General features: G+C 44.6%; 1 protein-coding gene across 2 annotated transcripts in view; it reads left to right on the top strand.

Moving 5' to 3' along the window:
• Nucleotides 1-27530, top strand: part of cyb5r4 (cytochrome b5 reductase 4) — a 117453-nt gene that overhangs the window by 16342 nt on the left and 73581 nt on the right. For both annotated transcript variants that reach the window (XM_078542486.1, XM_078542485.1), the window contains exons 4-6: nt 9211-9295; nt 16074-16124; nt 22583-22634. In XM_078542486.1, the coding sequence (XP_078398612.1) occupies nt 9211-9295; nt 16074-16124; nt 22583-22634 (188 nt within the window). The remainder of the gene's footprint in view (nt 1-9210; nt 9296-16073; nt 16125-22582; nt 22635-27530) is intronic.

The following is a 27530-nucleotide window of genomic DNA, read 5'->3' as shown; positions in this document are numbered from 1 at the left end:
CAATTCCACTTTTGTACCCGCTCCCCCATCCCCTGATCAAGAATCTGTCGATCTCAGTCTTGAATATGGTAAACAATGGAGCACCAACAAATCACTGGGGTAGACAATTCCAAAGAAAAGAGATTGTACAAGGTCAAGTTGCGCTGTTCCTGTTTCTTTCTATGACAGCGCCACCTCTTGGTTGAGTGTTTTCATGTTTGCACCCGCCATGGGCTGTTAACACCCATGTATGGATTTTTTTGTACTTATTCTCAGGATGTGGGCATTGCTGGCATTGACACCATTCATTACCCACCCCTAGTTGCCCTGAGAAGGTGGTTTTGGATCTATTTCTTTGTACTGGCTTGCTAGGCCACTTGAGTGGGCAGTGAAGAGTCAACCATGTATAGGTCAGACTGGTAAGAATGGCATGTTTGCCATGTGGAAACCCAGAATGTTTTTGCTTAGTAGATTTAATTACCTGAAATGACCTGTTCTAATTAAAACGCATACTTTTCAACAAAGATGTAGCATCCACCAATCTTGCTCAAAATGCAAGGATTCAAACAACTGTTTTCACAGTCTGGAATATCCAGATAATAGTGCAGTTGCTACACTCAATAATGTCTCCCCATTAGTTGCTTTTCAAAAAAAAAAAGGTTTTCTTGGAACTACACTATCCTAATTATACCACCATTAACACTTACAGTTTTTTGTCAGACTACTCAACTGTAGAACCTTTTACCACCTCTCGTAAATCTCATTAATCCTTTATGTAATCAAAGTTTCTCGAGCTCCTGAAGCATTTTGTGAAGAATGAGTACAATAAGGATCGTGATCTGTGGCGGTTCCATCCAGCTCTCTGTGATTAAAATTTCAACATACGTTTCATGTTCAGTCATAGAATTGCGGGAAAATATAGCGCAGAAGGAGGCTTTTTGGCTCTTTGGTCAAGCTATTCAATTAACCCTACTTCCCTGTTCTTTCCTCATACCCTGTAAACATTTTCCTTTTAAGCATTTATCCAACTCTCTTACATGTTGCTATTGAATTTGCTTCTACCATCCTTTAAGGTATGCAATCCAAATCACAACAACTTGTTGTGGGTAAAAAAAAACTCCTCATGCCGATCACTTCAAGTCATTGCCCTATGGCTATCAATCTCTCTGCCACAGCAAACAGGTTCTTGTTATTGTTGAAAAAGAGACTTTTTTTTGTTGAAGTTTTTGCAGTCATCAGGACAATTCGCAAGAAAATACCAATGTCAGAGGAAACAATATACTCATACCGTATGAGAAGACAATGCTGATTGGTTGGTAAGTAGAGTCTGGTAGAGGCATTGCCATGGAGAATGCACCAGTTGATTGTAACTGCCCGTTAACTGGCAAGCATTGTTTGAAATTTAAACCAGGCAGCTTGACTCTGATTGGTCAAACCTGCGAATGGCTGTCACTTATTTTGTTTAGCTGAAACAGGGGCAATGTGTGTCCATGTTCTTTTTGTCTGCAGAAAGCTGCCCAAGTAAACAAAAGTCCTAGTGTACAGAGCAGTTGTCATCACCACACTCCCTGTATTGTAGTGAGATCTGGACTGTGCATCAGCAAGACATAAGAGCACTGGAGAAACTCCATCAGCAGTGCCTTTGCTGCACCTTCCAGGTTCAATGGCAGGACCATCAAACAAACGTTAGTGTCCTTTTTGAAGCCAACCCCACAAGCATTCAGGCAAAACTCCTGCACAATCAACCTCGATGGACTGGAGTCTGTGTCCAGATGGCCGAAAACTGATTACCCCACCACATCCTGTTTTCTCAACTCTCAAATGGCCAATGTTCTGGGAAGGTCAAAGAAAATACTTCAAAGGCACTCTGTAGCTCTCCCTGAAGTGAGGCAGCATTGACGTTAATGACTGGCAGGAGCTTGCTACCAATCATCTAAAATGGCGACAACTTGTCCATCAAGCTGCATACTCTTCGAGTCACAGCATCTTAATGATGAGGCAGAACGGCAGCAGGGAAGGAAAGAAAAGGAAGCAAATTCTGCACTGCAGATCCCATCACCTCGTGGCATGTCCTGCCCCATGTGTCCAAGGATATGTGGGTCGAGAATCGGCCTGTTCAGTCATACGAAGACCCATAACCAAAACTCGTGACCCTGAGTGGACGTCATCCTCGAATCAAGGGACAGCCGATGACGACAGAAGTGTGATGCCTGGAATTGAACGCAACTCCAGCTGAGGCCTAACCAGTGCTTGACTTTGTCCTGTGTCAGCTCATCTGCTGCTGAAATCCTCATTCATGTCTTTGTTACCTCTATACTCAACTATTCCAATGCACTCCTGGTTGGTCTCCCACATTCTATCCGGCACAAACTTGAGGTCATCCAAATCTCAGCTGCCTCTGTCTTAACTCGCAGCAAGTCTCCTACATCCCCTATCAGCCTTGTGTTCGCTGACCTACATTGGCTTTAAAATTCTCATCCTTCTTTTCAAATCTGTTCATGGCCTTGCCCCTCCATATCTCTACAGTCTCCTCCAGTCGCGCAACCCTCGGAGATATTTACGCTTCTCTAATCCTAGCCACTTGTGCATTCCCTATTATAATTGCTTCACTGATATTGTCCGTGCCTTCAGTTGCCTAGACCCCTCCCTACACTTCTCAATTCTTTACCTCACTGTCCTCCTTTAAGGCACACCTTGAAGCATACCTTCTTGACCAGGCTTTAGGTCAGCTGACTTAATATCTCCTAGTGTGTCTCATGGGTGTCATACTTTGTCTTATAATGCTCCTGTGAGGGACTTTGGGATGTGTCATTACATTAAAGGTGCTATGTAACTATGGGGAGAATTTTTTCCCCATCGGGGGGGTTGGGTGGGAGCGGGTGCGGGCGAGCAGGTGAGCGTGCAGCCGATCGTTGCCCATGATTGGCTGGGCACCGCCAATTTGCATGGGCAGGCAAATTAAGGCCCGCCCAGCTTGATGCGTACCCGGAAGCGCTGAGCGCTCCCTGTGTGGGCGGGGGGAGGAGGGAGAGTCGGGACCTGCACCCTTTCGCACATACGCGCAAAAGAGCACAGAGATCTCTCTGAGGCACAGAACTGCCTCAGGGAGATTAGTGTGATTTCTAAAAAATATTAATAAAGAAAAAAATTTTTTTAACACGTCCCCTCATGTGACCGTGTCACGTGATCTGGGACATGTCAATGAACTTTAATAAAAACATTTATTTAATTTATAGACCCTTAATGAAACCTCATTCCGCCCGTGGATGAGGTTTCATGATAAATGCGAAGGCCGCCTGGGCTCTTTGCCTGCCCGCTGACCTTGAGGTTGAACGGGCAGCTTAATTACTTTAATTAATTTTTAAATGGCCTTAATAGGCCTTTGACAGCTCAGTGGGCGGGCAGCTGACTCCACTGTGCGCCCGCCGAACTGAGGATCAGAATGACGCGCGGTGACATCAGGACGCACTCCCAACGTCACCGCGCGTCATTTTATGCAGGGCACACTCCCGCTTGCCGACCCGAAGATTCTGCCCTATAAGTTGTTGTTGTTTAACGTAACTTCCCTGCTTTTGTACCCTGTGCCTCTGTGAATAAAGCCAAGGATCCTAAATGCTGTTTTAACTGCCTCAACTTTGCCAAATGCCAATTCATTTCGTTCCGGATTATTGTCTCTAAAAGTTTCCCCACGACCAATGTTAGGCTGACTGGCCTAAAGGGGCTGGGTTTATCCATCTCCCCTTTATTAAGTAACGGAACAAGATTTGCACAGATTGAAAAACTTGACACCAGATAGCTTTTGATTTACCGTAAGAGAACTTGCATGAAAGGTGTGGAGATTGGCTCTTTTAGACAACCCCTCTCCTCTGGTATTGACTATTCTCTTTCAAAATCACTATCTTAACCCTTCTCCACAAAAGTCCTGTGATTTAACTCCTTTATCCTTACAAAACTACTGTCCCATCTCTTTTTCCTTGAAAGTCCTTCAAAATGTTGTTGCCTTCCAAATCCATGCCAATGTTCCCTACAACTCCATATTTGAATCTCTCCGATTAAATGTTAATGGTATGTTTAATTGTATTATTAAGATTAAGGATATTGGCATCTGGTTTCTTACTTCACCATCTGGCTATCAGAAGTTTAATATTAGATATCCGTGTCTTGATCAAGATCACATGATATCCTCTGAGACTGGTGCATTATCCCTAACTGTCCTGCTCAACCTCTGATTCCTTTTGAGATGATTGATCACCTATACACCTCCAGCTCTTGTTTTCCTCTGCTGCCCAGCTCAGCGTGACTGCCCTTATTTAGTTCCACTCTTCTTCCTTATCTACCTGCTGCACCTTGACACGAGGCCAGCTTTCAGATAAATACACATAACATTTGGCTCTACCGCTATAGAGGCCTATGGTGGAGTAATGGTTATATTCTAGGCTAGTAATCCAGAGGACTTAGACTTAGTTCCTCGAGTCCTGTGCAGGACAATGGGCAGCAAGTCTCCAGCACTGGTCCATTGCAATCTCTTTTGCACCAGCCCAGGTGGTGTCCCGCTCTTTAAGGTCCTCCTTAAATGGACTTCGCCAGGCCTTCTTTGGATGGCCCCCTCTTCTTCCATCTGGTGGTATCCATTCTACTGCCACTCTGGCAAGGCGTACATCCAGGAGGCCTGGACGAATAATCTGTAGAATGTGAGCTAAGTTACCAGCATGGCAGCTTGTAAATTTGAATTCAGTTTTTAAAAATAACTGTAATAAAAAGCTGGCATAAGTGAAAATGACCATGAAGTTATTGGATTTAGTTGACTGGCTTCAGGCCTCAGTCATCGTTTTCTACCTTGTACCTGTTTCTCCCATCCTCTTCATTTGAAGTTTATTTGTCACACTGCTTTATTGCCTTACTCAGTTACTTTCAAATCTTCTTCTGTTTTAATGCCTTTCCCTATTTGATTTAACCTGCCTACATGATTCACAATCTACAGCACTGAAACAGCCCACTCTGTCTAATGGGCAGAATTTTCTGCCTGTCAGGTGGGCGGGCTCGATCAAACCTCTGGCGGGCGGGGAGCCGATCCCCGCTGGAGAAGCGGCCCCCGCTGCTATTTTACGTGGGCGGGCCAATTAAGGCCCGCCCAGCGTGACATCCGGCGGGAAGCGCTATGCGCCTCCTGTGCGGGTGGGGGGGGGGATTCCACAAAAGCGAGAGTGCGCTCTTTCGCGCATGTGCACGAAAGAGCGCACATCTCCCTGAGGCTAAGTGCAGCCTCAGGGAGATCGCTGACACTTTTAAAAACATTAAAAATAGAAAAAAAAATCCTTAACATGTCCCCCTCATGTGATAATGTCACATGAGATGGGACATGTTCATAAATTACATTAAAACTTTATTAAACTGTTTAAATCCCTACATGAAATCTCATCCCGCCGGTGGATGAGGTTTCATGTTTTTTCTATTGCCTTCCGGGGATCCTGGCCTGCTCACCAACCTTAAGGTTGGATGAGCAGGTCCTTTAATTGTTTCAATGATCCTGTCAATGGCCTCAATTGGCCATTGACGGGTCGGCGGGCGCACAGATGATTTCGCTGTGTCCCCGCCTTCCTGAAAATTTAAATGGGGCGGGATGACATTGGGGGTTCACCCTAACATCATCCCGCGTCATTTTACGTGTTGGCGAGCGGGCCCCGCCCCCTGCTCGCCGAATGCAAAATTCTGCCCAATGAGTCCATGGTGATGATTAAGTTCCATATGAGCCTTCTCCCACCTCTCTTCATTTAACCCCATCAATATATCCTTCTATCCTTTGGTCCCTTATGTACTAATCTAGTTTTCCTTTAAATGCAACTATGCTATTTTCCTCAAATATTCCTTGTGATAGTGAGTTCCACATTCTTTCCACTTTCTGTGCGAAGACGTTGCTTCTTAATTCCCTATTGGATTTATTGGTAGCCATCCTATATTTATGACCCCTAATTTTAGTCTCCCCCACAAGTGGAAACCTAGCTTATCAAACCCTTTCGTATTTTTAAAGACCTCTTGGGTTACCCCTCAGATTTCCATTTTCTACAGAAAAGAACCCTAATCTGTTCAGCCTTTAATGGTAAGTATATTCACTTAGTTCTGGTATTATTTTTGTGAATCTTTTTTTCCATTTTTTCCGAAACCTTTTTATTTTTTTGAAAGTACAGATATCCATGACTTATCCCATTCCTAGCTTTAGGAAACATCTGCTTGCAGGAAATAAAACCTATTATTTGTTTCTGTTATAAGAGATGACCTTAGCATGTATTTTCCAACCCCTCCTCCCCTTTCATTTTGTTATGTCCTAAGTAGCTTATCTGTCAGTTTCCTTAAATGGTAAAAGCAAAAAACTGCGGATGTTGGAAATCGAAAACAAAAACAGAAACAGAAATACCTGGAAAAACTCAGCAGGTCTGGCAGCATTGGCGGAGGAGAGCACAGCTGACGTTTCGAGTCCTCATGACCCTTCAACAGAACTAAGTAAAAATAGGAAAGGGGTGAAATATAAGCTGGTTTAAGTGGGGGGGGTGGTGGGGGAGGTTGTTGGGACAAGCAGCCAGTAATAGGTGGAGATAACCAAAAGATGTCACAGACAAAAGACAAAGAGGTGTTGAAGGTGGTGATATTATCTAAAGGAATGTGCTAATTAAGAGTAGAAGGCACATGACAATGTTAGGGTTGGACCTGAGAGAACAGAGTGCAGTAAGTTCAGAGAGAGACAGGTTAGAATGGGTGAGAGTAGCAGAGAAATTGAGACAACTAATGTCACGCCAACAGTTCTTCTCTTGATCTTTTCATCAAACCCGTTGACAAGGGTGGTGCTGTTGTCTGGCGCACTGACCTCTACCTCGCGGAGGCTGAGCGTCAACTCGCAGACACTTCTTCCTACCTCTCCCTGGACCATGACCCCACCACTGAACATCAAGCCATTGTTTCCAGGACTGTCACTGACCTCATCTCCTCTGGAGATCTTCCTTCCACAGCTTCCAACCTGATAGTCGCCCAACCTCGGACGGCCCGCTTCTACCTCCTAACCAAAATCCACAAATAGGACTGTCCCGGCAGACCGATCGTGTTAGCCTGTTCCTGCCCCACAGAACTCATTTCTCGCTATCTTGACTCCCTTCTCTCTCCCCTTGTCCAGTCCCTTCCCACCTACATCCGTGATTCCTCTGACACCTTACGTCACATCAACAATTTCCAGTTCCCTGGCCCCAACCGCCTTCTCTTCACCATGGATGTCCAATCCCTCTACACCTCCATCCCCCACCGGGATGGTCTAGTGGTTCCCCGCTTCTTCCTCGAACAGAGGCCCGAACAATCCCCATCCACCACTACTCTCCTCCGTCTGGCTGAACTTGTTCTCACACTGAACAACTTCTCCTTTAACTCCTCTCACTTCCTCCAAATAAAAGGTGTGGCTATGGGTACCCGCATGGACCCCAGCTATGCCTGTCTCTTTATGGGGTATGTGGAACATTCCTTGTTCCAGTCCTACTCCGGCCCCCTCCCACAACTCTTTCTTCGGTACATCGATGATTACTTCGGTGCTGCTTCATGCTCTCGTCGGGACCTGGAAAAATTTATTAACTTTGCTTCCAATCTCCACCCCTCCATCATTTTCACATGGTCCATCTCTGACACTTCCCATCCCTTCCTTGGCCTCTCTGTGTCAATTTCTGATGATAGACTGTCCATCAATATCCATTACAAGCCTACCGACTCCCACAGCTACCTCGACTACAGCTCCTCACGCCCCGCTTCCTGTAAGGACTCCATCCCATTCTCTCAGTTCCTTCACCTCCATCGCTTCTGTTTTGATGATGCCACTTTCAAAAACAGTTCCTCTGACATGTCTTCCTTCTTCCTTAACCGAGATTTTCCACCCATGGTGGTTGACAGGGCCCTCAACCGTGCCCGGCCCATATCCCGCGCATCCGCCCTCACGCCTTCTCCTCCCTCCCAGAAACACGATAGGGTCCCCCTTGTCCTCACTTATCACCCCACCAGTCTCCATATTCAAAGGATCATCCTCCGCCATTTCCGCCAACTCCAGCATGATGCCACCACCAAACACATCTTCCCTTCACCCCCCCCTGGTGACATTCCATAGGGATCGTTCCCTCCGTGACACCCTGGTCCACTCCTCCATCACCTCCTACTCCTCAACCCCCTCCCATGACACCTTCCCATGCGACCGCAGAAGATGCAACACCTGCCCCTTCACTTCCTCTCTCCTCACCGTCCAAGGGCCCAAACACTCCTTTCAAGTGAAGCAGCTTTTCACTTGCACTTCCCTCAACTTAGTCTACTGCATTCGTTGCTCCCAATGCGGTTTCCATTGGAGAGACCAAACGCAGACTGGGTGACCACTTTGCAGAACACCTTTGGTCTGTCCGCAAGCGTTACCCAGACCTCCCTGTCGCTTGCCATTTCAACACTCCACCCTGCTCTCTCGCCTACATGTCTATCCTTGGCTTGCTGCATTGTTCCAGTGAAGCTCAACGCAAACTGGAGGAACAGCACCTCATCTTCCGACTAAGCACTTTACAGCCTTCCGGACTGAATATTGAGTTCAACAATTTTAGATCTTCAACTCCCTCCTCCATCCTCACCCCCTTTCCGTTTCTTCCCCCTCTTTGTTTTTTCCAATAATTTATATAGATTTTTCTTTTCCCACCTATTTCCATTATTTTTAAATGTATTTCCTCCCATTGTTTATCTCTACCTTTTAGTATTCCCCCACCCCCAGTAGAGCTATCTGTACCTTGTCTGTCTTGCCTTCCACTCTTAATTAACACATTCCTTTAGATAATATCACCACCTTCAACACCTCTTTGTTCTTTTGTCTGTGACATCTTTTGGTTATCTCCACCTATTACTGGCTGCTTGTCCCAACAACCCCCCCCCCCCCCACCCCCCCGGGCCACCGCCCTTAAACCAGCTTATATTTCACCCCTTTCCTATTTTTACTTAGTTCTGTTGAAGGGTCATGAGGACTCGAAATGTCAACTGTGCTCTCCTCCGCCGATGCTGCCAGACCTGCTGAGTTTTTCCAGGTATTTCTGTTTCTCCTTAAATGGTAACCTGTCCTTTCTCTTTAGTTCTATGTGTATTTCCAGGATTTTTTTTAATATTTGCTAAATATAGTGTAGACAAATACATGCCAATCTTAGCAAACCAGTTAATGTGGCAGTTTTCTTCAAATTTCAGATTCACAGCTGGGTCAACTCTGAATCCATGCTGAAGGAATGCCTTGTAGGAAGAATGGCTTTGAAGCCTAAAGCTGTTGCTAAAGGTACTTTTCATTTTCTCATTATACTAGAAATTGAACAATCCTCAAAGTAAAACCATGGCATAAGAAGTAAAAGGAATGGAGGAAGTATATGTCCTGTTTAGTATTCGTATTACTGTGCATGCCCCAAAGCAGCAAAGCAAGGAGGGAAACTTACTTCTGAGTTTTCATGCCAATAGCGAGTGTGCTTTCTACATTAAAACTTTGGTAATTATAAAAGAAAGAAATACTCAGTGATATAATGTTTTTCCCGAACACTGGACATCCCAAAATGCTTTACAGTCAATCAAACCACACTTCAAAAGTACTCACTGTTGCAATAGAGGAAACACAGCAGATATTGATTGAAGGATAAATATTGACCTGGACACTATCAAATGTTGTGGAGAAGAACAGCCACTCTGGGGTCTGTGAAGTCCAGGTAAGTAAAAATCTTTATTCGAGTACACCTGGGAGAAGCTCCGGAGTCTGCAAAGGAAAACGTGTCAAAATTTCAAAGTTTACAGCATCTTTTATAATTCTTACTTCCATATGTTATTACTAAACCTCGTTAACAGCCACAAATAGCTACAAGATCTTGCTTAGCAACTACTAATGGCTACAAGATCTTGTTAAGCAGCCGCCAATGGCTAGTTATTCTGATACATTCACCACCTGGTGAGTTTCTTTGACCTACTTAGTGAGACAATAACTAAAGAGCAGATGTTATCTCAACTTCTGGCTTGAACCCCTCCACCCTGCCTGGGATTGAATTCCGTTTATTGTTTACACAGGCTGTGAACAGTTCCAGAATGTCAAGTATCCCATCATGCCCCTGAGCCTGCTCTGAGGTTATCAGTGTGTGCGATATATATATATATATATATATATTTTAATTCCAGTGCTAACTACCTAACTGTTCCACTTCACAATCATAAACTAAGCTGCCAGTAATGAGATTTAATTATTTTTTCTAAGTAATGTCTACCTTCACTATTTCACTGGCAAAAATCTGTTACCTGGATTGGCCAAAATATACTACCAGCAGGATTTTCTGCACTTGCCCGCCGCTGCGATCTTCTGGTCCCGCCGCAAGTCAATGGACTTCTGGCTGGGGCGCCGCCTCACCCACGGTGGGTCCCGCCTGCGACAGGGCCGGAAAATCCCGGTCTACAGAGGGCATTAATCAAGAGCTCTGCTTAAAGTGCTGTCCTCTGGTTTTGATTACTTTATATATGCATAAACAAAAATGTAATAATTAAAGAGACCATGTCAAATTTGGGAATATACTTCTGACCATTATCAAAAGTCTAATTACTTGGTGATTGAATAGCTCACCTAAAGGTTATTTTCCCTGGAGCAGAGGAGATTGAGGGGGGATATGATTGAGGTGTATAAAATATGAGGGGCATAGATAGGGTAGACAGGAAGGAATTTTTCCCCTTGGTGGAGGGATCAATAACCAGGGGGTATAGACTTAAGGTAAGGGGCAGGAGGTTTAGAGGGAATGTGAAGAAGAATTTTTTCACCCAGAGGGTGTTGGGAATCTGGAACTCTCTGCCTGAAAGGGAGGCAGAGGCAGAAACCCTCATAACATTTAAGAAGTATTTGGATATGCACTTGTGATGCCCTGGCATACAAGGCTATGGGCCTAGTGCTGGAAAATGGGATTAGATTAGTTAGGAACTTGTTTGACCGACGGAGACTCGTTGGGCCTTTTTCTGTGCTGTAGACCTCTATGACTCTATAAATATTACTACAGATCTCTTGCATCATCAGCAGTGCTACAATCTCCCAATTGGATTATATGCCGAAGAACTGGCATGGGACGTGAACCTAAACAGAGACAGGAACAACCCACTGAGCCACACCTGTGCTCCCTACAAAGAGCAAATCACAATGTTGAGCATTTTTATTCTTTAAGCTAATTTAAATGAAAAAAATAATCAGGGGACAATGTAGCTTTAAATGAAGAGGAAACATTTGGGAGATTTCCTGTATCTTCCTCAGTGAAAACAGACATAAAGTAATCATTTAGCATCTCTGCCATTTCCCTATTCCCCATTATGAATTCTCGTGACTGTGTCCGTAATGGACCCACATTGGAAGCCAGATGCTTCCTTTTTACATACTTAGAAGCTTTTACAGTCCGTTTTTGTTTTTTGCTAGATTGCATTCATATTCTATTCTCCCTTTACCAGTTTCTTGGTCTTCCTTTGCTGTATTCTAAAACCTCCTAATCCTCAGGTTTACTACTACTTCTGGCAACCTTCTAAGCCTTTTCTTTTAATCTTATACATTCCTTAACTTCCTTTGTCAGCCACAGTTGACTGACCTTTTTGGGTTTTTGCACCTTGAAGGAATGTATAGGTGCTGTAAGCCAAGTAATAGTTCTTTGAAGATTATCCATTGCCTATGTACAGTCATACCTTTTAATTATTTTCCCAATCCACCTCAGCCAATTTGTCCCTCATGCCTTCATAATTTCCTTTATTCAGCTTTAGTACCCTTGCTTCAGCGTGCACTACTTCACTTTCAAACATAAAGTAAAATTCTATCATATTGTGGTCACTCATCCCTAAAGGCTCTTTTGCAACACGATTATTAATTAATTATAAATTAGCCCTTTTTCATTACATAATACTAGATCTAAAATAGCCTGTCCTCTATTTGGCTCCTCAACATACTGCTTTAGGAAACCATTCCTAACACACTCCAGAAACTCGTCTTCCACAGCATTAGAGCTCATTTGGCTTACCCAGTCTGTATGCAGATTGAAGTCACCCATGATTATGGTATTGCCCATGCTCCATGCTCCTCTCATCTCCTGATTAATACCACGCCCCACGTTTCCACTACTGTTTGGTGGCCTATAAACAACTCCAATGTCTGCTGCCCTTTGCTGTTTCTTAGCTCCACCCAAACAGATTCCACACATTGTTGTTTCTGACCTGAGATCCTCCCTTACTAACACAATGATCACATCCCTTATTATCAGCGCAACTCCATCTCTTTTCCCTTCTTGTCTGACCTTTCTAAACGTCGAATATCTTTGAATATTCAGCTCCTAGTCTTGGCCACCATGCAGCCATGTTTCTGTAATGGCAGTTATATCATACCCATTTACCTCTATTTGTGGCGTTAGATCCTTTACCTTATTGTGAATGCTGCACGCATTCAGGTAGAATGCCCTTAACTTGGTCTCTTTGACATCATTCTGCATTTGTAGCATACTCAATGCTCTGCTTTGTTTCTCCTGCCTTCTAGTCTCACTACTACTTCCTGTTACCAACTTTACTTTCTTTCAATTTGGGCCACCTCTCCGGTTCCCACCACCTCCCCCCGCACTCCCCACCCTGGACAAGCTAGCTTAAAACCACCCCAACAGCACTAGCAAATCTCCCTGTGAGTATATCAGTCCCAGTCCTGTTAAGGTGTAACCCGTCCAGCTTGTACACGTCCCACCTGCCCCAGAATCGGTCCCAATGCCTCAGAAATCTGATGCCCTCCCTCCTACACCAGTTCCCCAGCCACTTATTTAATCGATCATTCCTCCTATTCCTATGCTCACTAGCACGTGGCATTGGGAATAACCCTGAGATTACAGCTCTTGAAGTCCTGCTTTTTAATTTCTTTCCTAACTCTCTAAAATCTGCTTTCATGACCTCATCCCTCTTCCTACCTATGTTGTTGGTACCAATGTGGACCACGATTACTGGCTGATCCACCTGCCCCCGAAGGATGTCCTGCAGCCGCTCCATGACATCCTTGACCCTGGCACCAGGGAGGCAACACACCATCCTGGAGTCACATTTACTGCCACAGTAATGCCTGTCTGATCCCCTGACTATGGAATCCCCTATCATTATTACCCTTCCGTTTTTCTTTCTCCCACCCTGTATAGCTGAGCTGCCCGTGGTGCCATAGGCTTGACTCTGCTGCACTCCCCTGAGGAACCATCGTCTTCATCAGCATCCAAAATGAAAAACCGATTAGCAAGCAGGATAGACTCAATAGACTCCTGCACTACCTGCCTGGTTCTCTTAGACAGCTTGTTATCACCCATTGGCGGTCAACCATTCCCTCTCTGGCTGTACACTTCTGACCTGTGGGGTGACCAACCCCCTAAACGTGCTATCCATGTAGTCCTCTGCCTCGCAGATGCACAACGGTGACTCCAGCCGCCGCTCAAGTTCTGAAACCTGGAGCTCAAGCTTGTGCAGCCGGTGACACTTCCTACACATGTTTGTCAGGGACACAAGGTGTGTCCACTACTTCACACATACCGCAGGATGTACACCCCACTTGACCGAGCTGACCTGCTATCCCGTAACTCTAAAAACTTACACTTAGAGTAAGTAGAATAAATCACTCGTAACTTAACTTTATTACACTTACGCTAACTTTATCTTACTTTGATTTACTTTATTTCACTTTGATTTGATTTAACTTCACTTTCCTATTCCTAGTGTTCCTTACTAAAATCCAAGTAGCTACTTCTTTATAAATGATAAGTTTTTCTAGTTTTAAGCTATTTAAACACATCCCCTAACAGCAACATCTCAACAACCAATGAACTTACAGTTTTCCTGTGATGTCAGTGCTGGATTTTTTTCAAACTCGGCCCACTGCCCAAGTAGAGGTGTCCCTCACAGGTCTGTCTGTCTCTGCTCCCGGAACGTGCAGGAGATCCAGTAGGAGAGCAGATATCTCGGAGCATTGTAGGGCTAAAGATAGGTAAATGGGACTTGCTGCCGGTTAGCCTATGGATAACCAAGTATTAAATTACAGCAATACTAGATGGGAAATCGGCTGGGAGAGCGTTAGGATAGTCGAGACTAGAAGTAAAATAAGTTTGAATGAATGACAGATGAGTTAAGACAGAGGGAAAGGCAGGCAATATTATGGAGGTGGAAAAAGGTGGTCTTGACAATGGTGTGTTCATGGGGTTGGAAGTGCAACTCGGAGTCTAAGAGGAGGCCAAAGCTGCTAATGGTCTGGTTTGCATCAGGCAGAGCCTAGGGAGAGGGATTGAGTCGGTGGCCAGCAAATGGAGTTTTCTGACTTTTAACTTTTACAATAGACCTTTAATACAAACTTCATTATTTCATATTGCAGCAGCATTTTGTGCTGCACTATGTTTATTGTGCTATTTCAGTCACCTGACAAACCTACAGCTACAGGGGATAGAACAAGACCAGCGGGTCCACCGAGTGTGCTCACTCAGTCATGGTGCAACTAGACAGTATGGTCAGCAGCACTCCCACCCACCTGCAGCCATGTAATCTCCTGGGAGCAACAAAAAAAGCACATAAAATTGTTAAGGGGAGGTCATGACTAACCAATTTGATTGCATTTTTGGAAGAGGTGACCAGGTGTGTAGATGAGGGCAATGCATTTGATGTAGTCTACTTGAACTTCAGCAAGGCTTTTGATAAGGTCCCGCATGGGAGACTGATAATGAAGGTAAGAGCCCATGGGATCCTAGGCAATTTGACAAATTGGGTCCAAAATTGGCTGAATGGCAGGAAGCAGAGGGTGATGGTCGAGAGGTGTTTTTGTGACTGGATGCCTGTGTCCAGTGGGGTTCCACAGGGATCGGTGTTGGGTCCTTTGTTGTTTGTGGTATATATAAACTATTTAGACTTGAATGTAGGAGGGTTGATCAGTAAGTTCGCGGATGACACAAAAATTGGTGGAGTGGTAAATAGTGAGGAGGATAGCCTTAGATTACAGGAGGATATAGATGGACTGATCAGTGACAAATGGAATTTACTCCGGATAAGTGTGAGGTGATGCACTTGTGCAAGACAAACAAGGCACAGGAATGCACGATGAATGATAGGACCCTGGGAAGGACCGAGGATCAGAGGGACCTTGGTGTCCATGTCCACCGGTCCGTTAAGGTAGCAGGACAGGTAGATGAGGTGGTTAAGTGGGATACTTGCCTTATTAGCCGAGGCATAGAATATAAGAGCAGGGAGGTTATGCTGGAACTATATGAAATGCTGGTTAGGCCACATTGTGTGCAGTTCTGGAATCCGCATTATAGGAAGGATGTGATTGCACTAGAGAGAGTGCAGAGGAGATTTACTAGGATGTTGCCTGGGCTGGAGAGTTTAGTTATGGGGAGAGATTGGATGGACTGGAGTTATTTTCCTTGGAGCAGAGGAGATTGAGGGGGAACATGATTGAGGTGTATAAAATTATGAAGGGCATAGATAGGGGTGGACAGGAAGGAAGTTTTTCCCTTGGTGGAGGGATCAATAACCAGGGGGCATAGATTTAAGGTAAGGGGCTGGAGGTTTAGAGGGAATGTGAGGAAGAATGTTTTCACCCAGGGGGTGGTGGGAATCTGGAACTCATTGCCTGAAAGGGTGGTAGAGGCAGAAACCCTCATAACATTTAAGAAGTATTTGGATGTGCACTTGCTATGCCATGGCATACAAGGCTATGGGCCTAGTGCTGGAAAATGGGATTAGCATAGTTAGGTACTTGTTTGACTGGCGCAGACTCGATGGGCCGAAGGGCCTTCTTCTGTGCTGTAGACCTCTATGATTTTATGACTCTATAAAGGAAAAACCCTAGGCCAATTCAAGGGAAAATTATAATTCTGGGAAATTCTTTCTTTTATACATTGACATGATGAACACTGCTGTTTTTATATTATACTTTACAGATACTGTTTCCAGAATTAATAATAATTTGTGTCTTAGAGCAGTAATGTATTATACACCTTTTCTGTTTGTTGTTCCATTGCTTCTGAAGCTATGATTTATTTTCTTTTTCTTTTCTTCCACAGTTTTTGAGAAGCAGTCAGGTTTTGAAGTGCCAAAGCAGACATCACTAAATGGTATGTGGAAAAAAACCTGGAGCCTGACACAATAATCATCAATTCATCAGTTTTTTAAAATCCTGTTTTTGGACTTGATGTTGTTTCCCGAATCATCAATTGTAATAACTGAAGTCAGGTTCTGCACTCTTCATGGCCAGAATTTCATAGCGTTCTGCCAGGCACACGCCCGACCCAAACGCACGTAAAATTGTGCAAGATGATGTCGGGCGTGCATCCCATAAGAACATAAGAAATAGGAACAGGAGTAGACCATTCGGCCCCTCGAGCCTGGTCTGCCATTGGATCATGGCTGATCTGTTTGTGTTTTGACTTCCACATTCCCATCTAACCCCGATAACTTTTGATTCCCTTGCCTAACAAGGATCTATCTACTTCTGCCTTAAAAATATTCAATGACTCTGCTTCCTCCACCTTCTAAGGCAGAGAGTTCCAAAGTCGCACAACCCTCTGAGAGAAAACATTTCTCCTCATCTCTATCCTAAAAGGGTGACCCCTAATTTTAAAACAGTGCCACCTAGTTCTGGACTCGCCCACAAGAGAAAACGTCCTTTTGACGTCCACCTTGTCAAGGCCGTTCAGGATCTTGTATAACTTCATTCAAATCACCCCTCACTCCTCTAAACTCCAGTGGAAACAAGCCCAGTCTGTCCAGCCTTTCCTCAATGAGACACCCCGCTCAATCAGAAAAAGACCCATTTATGCATACTCTCTGCTTTCTACCAGCCAGCCAATCTTCTATCCACGCTAATATGTTACCCCCTACACCATACGCTTTTATTTTCTGTAATGATCTTTGATGTGGCACCTTATCAAATGCATTCTGGAAATCCAAGTATAGTACGTCTACAGGCTCCCCTTTATCCATGTTACTCCTTCAAAAAAGTCCAATAAATTGGTTAAACATGGGGTAGAATTTTTCCCCCTTTTGTGGGGGGGTTTTCCGGGTGCAGGGGCAGCTACGGACCCAACTGGCGCCCCCCCGATCGGGTCTGCACCGCCGTTTTACGTGGGCGGGCCAATTAAGGCCCTGCGTGATGTGCACCCAGAAGCGCTGTGCGGGCGCGATGGTGGGGGGGGGGCGGGTTCCCTGAGTCGGGAGTGCGCTCTTTCATGCATGCGCGCGAAAGAGTGCAGAAATCTCCCTGAGGCACAGAGCTGCCTCAGGGAGATGAGTTTTAAGTTTTAACAGTTCAATAAAGTGACAAAAAATTTTTATGACATGTCCCCTCTTGTGAAACTGTCACATGAGCTGGGCCATGTGCATTAATTTCAATAAAAATTTTTGAGAAAATTTAAAATCATTCATGAAACCTCATCTCGACGGTGGATGAGGTTCCATGAAAAATGTGAAGGCCGCCTGGGCTCTTCGCCTGCCTGACCGACCTTAAGGTTGGACGAGCAGTTCCGTTATTTATTTTAATTGTTAGTTAAATGGCCTTAATAGGCCTTTTGCGTGCACCCGCCGAACTGAAAATCTAAATGACGCGCGATGACGTCGGAACGCATACCTGACGTCACCCCACATTGTTTTATGCCTCGGCAAGCGGGCCCTGCCCCCACTCGCCAAGCCAAAGATTCTCCCCGTGATTTTCTTTTCACAAAACCATGCTGATTCTTCCTGATTGCCTTGAGCTCTTCTAAGTGTCCAGCTATAACCTCCTTAATGATCGATTCTAATAACTTCCCCGTGATAAATGTCAAGCTAACTGGCCTATAGTTTCCTGTTTTATGCCTCCCTCCCTTCTTGAATAGAGGGGTCATATTTACTACTTTCCAATCTGATGGAACATTTCCAGAATCTAGCAAATCTTGGAAAATTAACACCAGAATCTAGCGAACCTTGGAAAATTAACGCTAGCGCATCAACTACCTCATTAGCCACCTCTTTAAGACCCTAGGCAGGTATTACGTTTTTATCAATTTGTCATCCGAGGGCAGGATAAAGCGCACAAGCACTTTTATTTTATTTGTGATTTTTGCCTCTGTCATATTTCTGAGTTTTGCCTGATTTCCTTTTGATTGCGCTAGCTTTCTAAGCTGGTTCACCCACAAATCTGTGCCAAAGTTCTAACAAAGTATATCAGTCTGTACAAACCATGGGGAACAATGACGTTTACAGAAAGTATTGGCCTTGAAACTCCATGACCATTTGGCATATTGCCGCTGCAATTATATGGGGGAGGGGTTGTTGAGCTGAGGGTAGGGGCTCTCTGAACATCAGACTCCCCGTGATACCGACCTTCATTATAACTCTGCATACAGATACTACAGATCGGAGGTGTCCCAACTGACCCAGCAGTGGATGTAGAATATGGCCAGATCCCTGCATAATTAAAAACAGGTTTTGAAAAAAGATTCCCCTACAAAAGGTAACAACCACACTTGTTTGTAGCCCCCAGCACCCCCTCCCTCAGTCGCTCCCACCATGGATGCTAACCCTAGATGCGCCACCTTAGGCGGACAGTCCAGAGCTGCTGCAATAGCAGGTAGACCAGATGCGCCTATGATCGCATGAATGTCTACCGCATTGGAGCATTCTGCTGTCTGGAGTTCAGTAGGTTATGGGTTCAAGTCCCACTCCAGAGCATTGAGCATGTGAGCTTACAGCCCCAGCACAGTCCTGAGAGAGTTCTGTGGTGCCAGTGTTCAGGTGAGATGTTAATCTGACACCTCGTCTGCCCTCTCAGATGGATGTAAAAGATCCACTATTGCTGTCTATGGGAGCTTGCTGTGCACAAATTGGCTGTCTGGCACATTTTCCATATTATAATGCTGACCGCAGTTCAAAAAGTACTGAGGCACTCTGGGACGTCCTTGAGTAATGAAAGGTGCTGGAGAAATGCTTATTCATTATTTTTTCATTCTTCACTGATGTATGTAGATGAAGGGAACCCCCGCCTCAACTGTTTCACCCCTCGGCCCGCCCATAGCTTGCTGCCACAAAGTTTAGTTGGATCAATGACGGATCCTGGGCAGGACCTGTAGATTTTCAAGGCATATTTGAGAGCTACAAAATACAAATACACTGACTCAGTGAAGATTTTAGTCTGGATCAGTTCATATCCGAAAAGCCGCAGAATTAACACCAAATTTCTTTCCATGTTGCAGAACCTATCTGTTTTTCCACTGGAAGTTTAATTGAAGTTACCAAAGTCTTGGGGGATGCCATTGGACCTGGTGCTCGACTCATTCCTACACCTACCCGCACGGTCAGGGTGGGTGGGAGACGTGTTTCATGCTGGGCAGGCCTTAATTGGCCAACCAGTGTGAAATCGCGTTGAGAACATGATCTCGACCGGGAGCAGATTCTACATCTGCTTCCGTGCCTGCTGACTTTGGGCACATGCCAAGCGTGAATTTCGGGCCTGTGTGTTTAGTGCAGTTTCCCAGAATACATCAATGGAATTCTTCTTTCTCACTTTCAGATTCTACTTAATAGTTTTCCAAAATTGTTTGAAAAGGAATGAGAGGTCAAATTTCAAAAGCTTTATTCAGATAAAATATATATGGGGCAGAATTTTGCCGTCGGCGAGCAGGGGACAGGGCCCACTCGCCGACGTGTAAAATGACGCGGGATGATGTCGGGCGGAACCCCCGACGTCACCCCGCCCCATTTAAATTTTCAGGAAGGCGGAGGCACAGCAAAATCAGCTGCAGGCCCGCCGACCTGCTTGGTCACTTGAGGCCATTGACAGGATATATTTAAACAATTAAAGGACCTGCCCGACCAACGTTAATGTTGGCGGGTCGGCCAGGAGCCCCGGCGGGAACTAGAAAAAACATGAAACCTCATCCACAGGCAGGATGAGATTTCCTGCAGGGTGTTAAAAATTTCAATAAAGTTAATCTGTAAATTATGAACATGTCCCATCTCATGTGACATTGTCACATGAGGGGGACATGTTAGGGAATTTTTCTTTTTCTATTTTTAATATTGTTCAAAGTGGAAGCGCTCTCCCTGAGGCAGCACTTAGCCTCAGGGAGATGTGCGCATGCGCGAAAGAGCACACTCTTGCTTTTAGGGAATCCCCTCCCCCCGCCTGCACAGGAAGCGCCTAGCGCTTCCCGACGGACGTCATGCTGGGCGTGCCTTAATTGGCCCGCCCACATAAAATGGCGGTGCTGCCCGCTTCGCTGGCGGGGATTGGCTCCCCGCCCGCCAGGGATTGAGTCGGGCCTGCCCACCCGACAGGCAGAAAATTTTGCCCAAGGAGTTTTTTTCTAAACTGATGTGTGTGTGTGTGTATATGTGAAAAAAAATGCAGGAGAATTCTCGCAGTGTCTTGACCTGGCTGCAAACTGCTTTGGAACTGGGACATCTTGAGATCATCAGTATATGGCTGGCTTATGGGAATATGATATTCTAATCAACCCATAAGTGAAGAACAGCTGTAAAATTCCTGCCTTACATAGTTAATGATTTTCACCTTCTGCATATAAGGCCTTGTACAGCGGGGCTGTAACATGGTGCTTTTTTTCCCCATTATCAGTAATAAATAGGTTTTTCTGCCCTCAGCACCTCAACAAAAAAATTCTAAAACTACCATGTATGGTAGGGCCAAAGTAAAATACTGTGGTTGCTGGAAATCTGAAATAAAACAGAAAATGCCGGAAGCACTCAGCCAGCATCTATGGAAACAGAAAGTCAGTTAATGGCCTGAATCTTCTGGTCGGCGTGTGTGGGCGGGCCCCACTTGCCGACGCGTAAAATGACGCATGGTGATGTCAGGAGTGCGTCCCGACGTCACTGTGTGTCATTCAGATCTTCAGTTTGGCGGACGCACACCGGAGTCGGCTGCACGCCTGCCGTACTGTCAAAGGCCTATTAAAGCCATTTAAATAGCAATTAAAGAATTAACATACCTTAAGGTTGGCGGGCAGGCGAAGAGCCCAGGTGGCCTTCACATTTATCATGAAACCTCATCCACGGGCAGGATGAGGTTTCATGAAGGTTTTATAAATCAAATTAAAATTTTTGCTAAAATTGATTGACATGTCCCAGCTCATGTGACACTGTCACATGAGGGGACATGTCTGAATAATTTTTTTTCTTTATTTCAAACAATAATAATCAAACTTATCTCCCTGAGGCAGCTCTGTGCCTCAGAGATTTCTGCGCTTTCTCGCGCGCATGCGCCGACTCGGCCTACACCCCCTGCCTGCACAGGGAGCATTCAGCGCTCCCGGGTGCACTTCACGCTGGGCGGGCCTTAATCGACCTTGCCCGCTCCCGCTGCCGCTTCTGCTCAGCCCACCTGTTGGGGAGAAAATTCCCCCCAATGCTTCAGGATGATGGCCTTTCATCAGAACTTGCAGAGCTTCCACCAGTTCTGGTGAAAGGCTATTGTCCTGAAATATTGGGGGATAATTTTAGTCCCAATAAGTGGATGAGTTTGGTAATGGTGAGAGGTTAATAAATTAAAAACATCTGAAACAGGGACTCAACTTGCCCACTTCCAGCTTTAACGGATGCAGGACGAAGCTTGGCCGATCAATCAGCTTGCAGGGAAAGGTGGGTGGCCGAAACCTTTTAAGGAGGCAGTGTGATTTCATTTTAGCAGTATTTCTGCTTTTAACCCTTGCTAGGGGTAGGGATGCATGGGGTTCCCAGGCATCAAGGAGCCTGGCAAGTAAAAGCAGGCAAGAGCTCGATCCATAAGGTAGGAAAAGTTCTCGAGATCCAACAAGCTACCCAGTAAGCCGTTTCACACCCCCAACCATCATCTCTTCCCACCACCTTGGCTATCATCTCCTTCTCCCCCTGCCCGCACCGGCCCACTATCTCTTCTCCCATACACACTCCCCGCTGCTCAATCCCACTGTAATGTGGTGGACTCTTAAATGGCCAGCATGCCACTGAGTTGGATCAAAACTGCTACAGCCTTCACCACATGGACTGCAGCAGTTCAAGACAGTGGTTCATGACCAGTTTTTCAAGGGCAGTTGGGGATGGGAAATAAATATTGTTCTTGCCTGTGATGTCCAGGCCCTGTGAATAAATTTTTAAAAATCCTCAGAATTTTGGTGTCACCCAGGGTAGCTTTATCTCTGGGCCCATTGACAATGATTGCGCTGTTTGACAGGTTTGTCCCATAGGTTGGCAACTGTGGTGACAGTACAGGCACAAATAGGTCTCAGGGCAGTTTTAGTGTTTACGATGAGGGTTTCTCTGTCTTTAACTAAGCCACTTAAGGCCCCTAGCTACTTTGCATAACTGCAAATGAATCTCCCTCTCTTTTGTGGGTAATGGTTGGAGTTACCCCACAAAGGTACATTAGTTGACCTTTGCAGAAGCACATCCAGCAGCCAATCATCTACTCATGAAGTGATCTGTACTAGTAACAGGAAAATGGGGTCAGAGGAATTTCTGGAATTACCCATTGGAATCGACAGGCATCGCAATCTCTCTCTTTATCTGGACCATATATTGCTGTAATCTTAAATGTTTTTCACAGGTACAAGCGTTCCAGATGGGTTTGAGAAACAATCAAAAGAGATTTCCCTAAGGTAAGTGTATACGTGCTTTGTTTGTGACTGAACTGGTACTAAGACTTGGCTGTTTTGTGGCTTAAGTGACCTGCTATACCTATGCCTGTACTTTCAGTATTTCACATCTGTAATACTTAAAGATCTTAGCTGAAAAATTATTGTTAATGATGTTAGTAAATGAACAAATGAACAGAATAATTGGCGTTCCTTAGACTTGTGTGTTAACAAAGGTGTTAATCTGTATTGTCTAAATGGCTTAGTTACACTGTTCAAATAGTGAACACAAAAAATGTTATACTAATCATTAAACTATGCTATTATATTATTCATTAACTTATAGAAGCAGTCCAGTGAGACCTGGACAATATCCAGGCTTGGGCTGACAAGTGGCAAGTAACATTCGTGGCACACAAGTGCCAGGCAATGACCATCTCCAACAAGAGAGAATCTAACCATTGCCCATTCAATGGCATTACCATCACTGAATCCCTCACTATTAACATCCTGGGAGTTATCATTGACCAGAAATTGAACTGGACTAGCCATATAATTACTGTCTACAAGAGCAAATCAGAGGTTAGGAACCCTGTAGCAAGTAACTCACCTCCTGACTTCCTAAAGCCTGTTCAGTATCTACAAGGCACAGATCAGGAGTGTGATGGAATACTCTTCACTTATCCAGGACAAAGCAGCCCGCTTGATTGACACCCAATCCAGAAACATTTGCTCTCTCTACCATTGACACACAGTAGCAGCAGTGTGTACCATCTGCAAGATGCACTGCAGGAATTAACCAAGGCTCCTTAGACAGCACCTTCCAAACCCATGACCGCTACCATCTAGGATAAGGGCAGCAGATAGATGGGAACACCACCGACTGGAAGTTCCCCTCTAAGCCACTCACCATCCTGACTTGGAAATATATCACTGTTCCTTCACTGTCACTGGGTCCTGGAACTCTCTCCCTGGCAGGACTGTGGGTGTACCTACAGCGGTTGAAGAAGGCAGCTCACCACCAAATTTTCAAGGGTATTTAGGATGGGCAATAAATGCTGGCCTAGCCAGCGACTCCCAAATCTCATGAAAGCATTTCTTTTAAATTTATACACGGCAGAAGACAGTTTGACCCATCACTTATGTTCCTGACCTCTGGACAAGCTATCCAATTTGGACTAATATTTTGTTCTTTCCCCATGTCTTTTAAAACATTGTTTTTTACAAATAATTATTCCCACAACTTTTCATAGTTGCTATGGATTGTGAATCCACTGCTGTGTCTAGTAGCCCTGTGCATAAAAAATCCTAGTCCTTCCTTTTGTACTTTTGCTGATCTTAAATTTATGCCCTTAAGTTCCTGATTCAGTAACCAGTGGAAATCATTTTTCATGATTTCTTTTTGCCATTGAAATTTTTAATACCTATATTCACCTTATTTTCTCTTGTCTGTCTCCATAACTAAAGTCTCTCACCCATGTGTCATCTTTGATGCACCCTTTCCATAGCTTTGACATCCTTCCTAAATTAAGGTGACCAGTTTTGGGCACGGTATTCTAATTGTGGCCTAGGCCGTGGCCGGTATCAGTTTTAATATTCATCTGCCAATATTGTCAACGGTGATTTCAGAACTCTTCACTGCTCATTGTCATTGACAACTCCTGAGGTATTTTGTGGAAATTGTAACAGAAAATATACATATGATATAGTGTCAATACCACAATGTTGAAAGCTGTACAGTCAAATGTAGGAACTTACCTTAAGTTACACATTGTCATAAATTTTTCAGGGTATCTGATGGGGAAAGAGTGAGTAGTGCAGAGTTTTTTTTTGACTCTTGATAAAATATCAATATTGCTGGATGTAAGTTATGATTGATGTTTCTAGATCGTAAAACCCATACAAAGCTTTGATTTATGAATGGCTTTGAAGCACATCTGGACTAATGTTTTCATTTTATCCCATGTTAGGAAATATAAAATAAATGGGTTAATGGCTTTAAAATGGCAGACTGGAGAATTACATAAACCCACTAAAGATTCATATAATGATGTTGCAAATGGTAAAATTGCAGGGCTATAATTATGTGCGTTTGCACTTTGCTTTTTTCATATTTCCCTGGTAGCTAGATAGTTTCCTGCACATTAAGACAGAGCCTATATATTTTCTCTTGCATTATACTAGAAAAATCTCTGTTATGTGTTTTTAAAGCTAAAATAAAATAAAATGCTGCTAAAACCTGATATAGAACAGACTAAGAAAATCCAGAGGAGCAAGGTGAATGGGTAATATGCTCTAAATCAGGTAGCTTTAGCAAGGTGCTACTGACTCCAGATTACATTATTTTCCTCAATACAGCATCTGGGCTGACACTAGCTTGGAGGGTACTCTCCTTTGCAAATACATCCTGAGCGTACGGTAGCTAAATTTGCCGATGACACCAAGATAGGTAGGAAAGTAAGTTGTCAAGAGGAAGGAGTCTACAAAGTGATATAGACAGGTTAAGTGAGTGGGCAAAGATTTAGCAGATGGCATGTAATGTGGACTTGTCCACTTTAACAGGAAGAGTAGAAAAGCAGTACAGAGATTGCAGAACTCTGTGGTGCAGAGGGACTTGGGTGTCCTGGCACATGAATCACAAAAAGTTAGTATGCAGGTACAGCAAGTAATTAGGAAAGCAAATTAAATGTTGGTGTTTATTGCAAGAGGAATGGAATAATAAAAGTAGGGAAGTTTTACTGCAGCTGTACAGGTCATTGGTGAGACCACATCTGGAATACTGTGTACAGTTTTGGTTTCCTTATTTGAAAAAGGACACAATCAAGTTAGAAGCAATTCAGAGAAGGTTCACTCCACTAATTCCTCGGATGAGGGGCTTATCTTATGAAGAAAGGTTGAACAGGTTGGACCTATACCCATTGGAGTTTAGAAGAATGAGAGGTTACCTTATCGAAACAGATATGATCCTGAGGAGAATTGATAGGTTGGATAGCAGGATGATTTTTCATCTTGTGGGGGAGACTAGAACTAAGGGAAATAGTTTAAGAATATGAGGTCTCCTTTTTAAGACAGAGATGAGAATTTTTTTCTCTCAGTGGGTCATTAGTATGTGGAAATATCTTCCCCAGAGAGCAGTGGAAGCCGGGTCATTGAATTTATTCAAGGCAGAGTTAGACAGATTTTTGGTAGACAACAGAGTCAAGGGTTATAGGGGACAAGGATTATAGGGGACAGACAGGAAAGTGTAATTGAGACCACAACCAGATCAGCCATTATCTTATCAAATGGCAGATCAGGCATGAAGGGTTGAATGACCTACTGATGTTCCTATGTCCTATGTTCCTGTTCAGAGACGCCATCTCTGTCCCTTCTCCCAGGGCCCTGTTTCGCAGCATGACTCCCTCCCCGCTTCTTATATCAGTATATCTAAACTTCATGTACAATAAAGCTACCTCCTCGAGAGAATATTGCCTATCCCCCAGTTTTTTTAGCTCCCCTCCTTTTCAGAAATTATTCCCAGCTGCGCGCTCCCCTCTTCCACGATTCTCTGATCAAATATCTTCCACTCTGCTCACAGCATTGAGACCGCCCTGGTCAGAATCACCAATAAAATATTTTATGACTTTGGGGCTTTGTCAGGACTTCTTTCTAAAACATCATTGTCTTCCATAGCCCACCTCAGTAGAATTGCCCTTGCATGGTTCTATTCTTTCAACACATCCAGCAATGGCTTTTCCAAGCATGACATCAGCTCTCCCCGTCTACCACATCTCTTGATTTCACCGCTATCTCTGTGTTTTCAGACTGCCTGCTTGATATTGGGTAATGGATGAGCTGAATATCTAATAATTAAAAGTGGTTTGCAATATCCATCTTCAAACTTGCCATTGATCCCATTCTTTCCCCAGTTCCTCAGGCTGTATTAGATTAGGCTTTCTCTTATGACTCAGACCTGAACTTCAAACTCAAGATTCTATTCATTACAAAATTGTTCACTTCTACATCAACAAAGCCACCCATCTCTGCACATACCTTGGGCTGAATTTTCAGGGCTCCCTGTCAGAAACGGAGGAGGAGCGGGAATGGGTGGCCCGAAGATACCATCAGTGACCAGCGTGTCAGTTTCAGGATGTCATTCCCAGGTTTGGCAATGTTAAATAGGGCAGGGGAGAGCGGGACAGGGATCCCACACTCCTCCCTGTTGAGTCCAATTAAAGTATTTAAAAAGCTTGTTTAGATCTTACTGGAGTGGAAGGGTGGAATTTTTAAGATGGGCAGGGGTTTCAGGAGGTGTCTGTTGCAGATCAGCTGAAGGGAGGCAGATACAGAGTGGGGAACCAGTATTGGCTGTCCATAGATCAACCTGGACCCATAAGAGGTTTAGTGGGCTAAGGTGGAGTTGGCACTTAGTAAGGAGGTGCCCTTGGCACTGTGCAAGTAGTGGGGAGAGTGGACACTCATCACTCAGGCATTGAATGTGGTCATCAATCCCCTGGCGTTACAGGGGCCCGAAGAGCAGGGAGCTCTTCCAGGCAAGCCCATAGACCCTCCCTGCCTGCCTGGGTGGGGGTTCAGCCACCTGCCCAAAAGGAAGGCTGCAGCTGGCGTTGGGCACGACTGTCAGATTTTGCACCCAGTGGTGAAGAGGGACAACACCCTTTGCACGAAGGATGGAACCCCAGGTATCAGGAGGGCAGAGGAGAAGAAAGAGGGGCAGGAAAGCAACAAAGGCCAAGCCCTCCACACCAGATCTAACAGGGGAGACTGAGTTCCTGGGGATGACCAAGACTTAGTGCCACACGGGACTTGACTCTCCAGAACTAATGGTCACTGAGATTTGTGACCTCATCATCAAAGATCTTGCAGCACTGTTTGTCATGTCCTGCCAGTGGCCATCAAAGTCACTGTGACCTTCTTTGG

The sequence above is a fragment of the Cetorhinus maximus genome, chromosome 5 (assembly GCF_964194155.1).
Source record: "Cetorhinus maximus chromosome 5, sCetMax3.hap1.1, whole genome shotgun sequence".
Taxonomy (NCBI): Eukaryota; Metazoa; Chordata; class Chondrichthyes; order Lamniformes; family Cetorhinidae; genus Cetorhinus; species Cetorhinus maximus.
The sequence above is the reverse complement of the archived record's forward strand: the minus strand, read 5'-3'. Positions and strand labels throughout refer to the sequence as shown.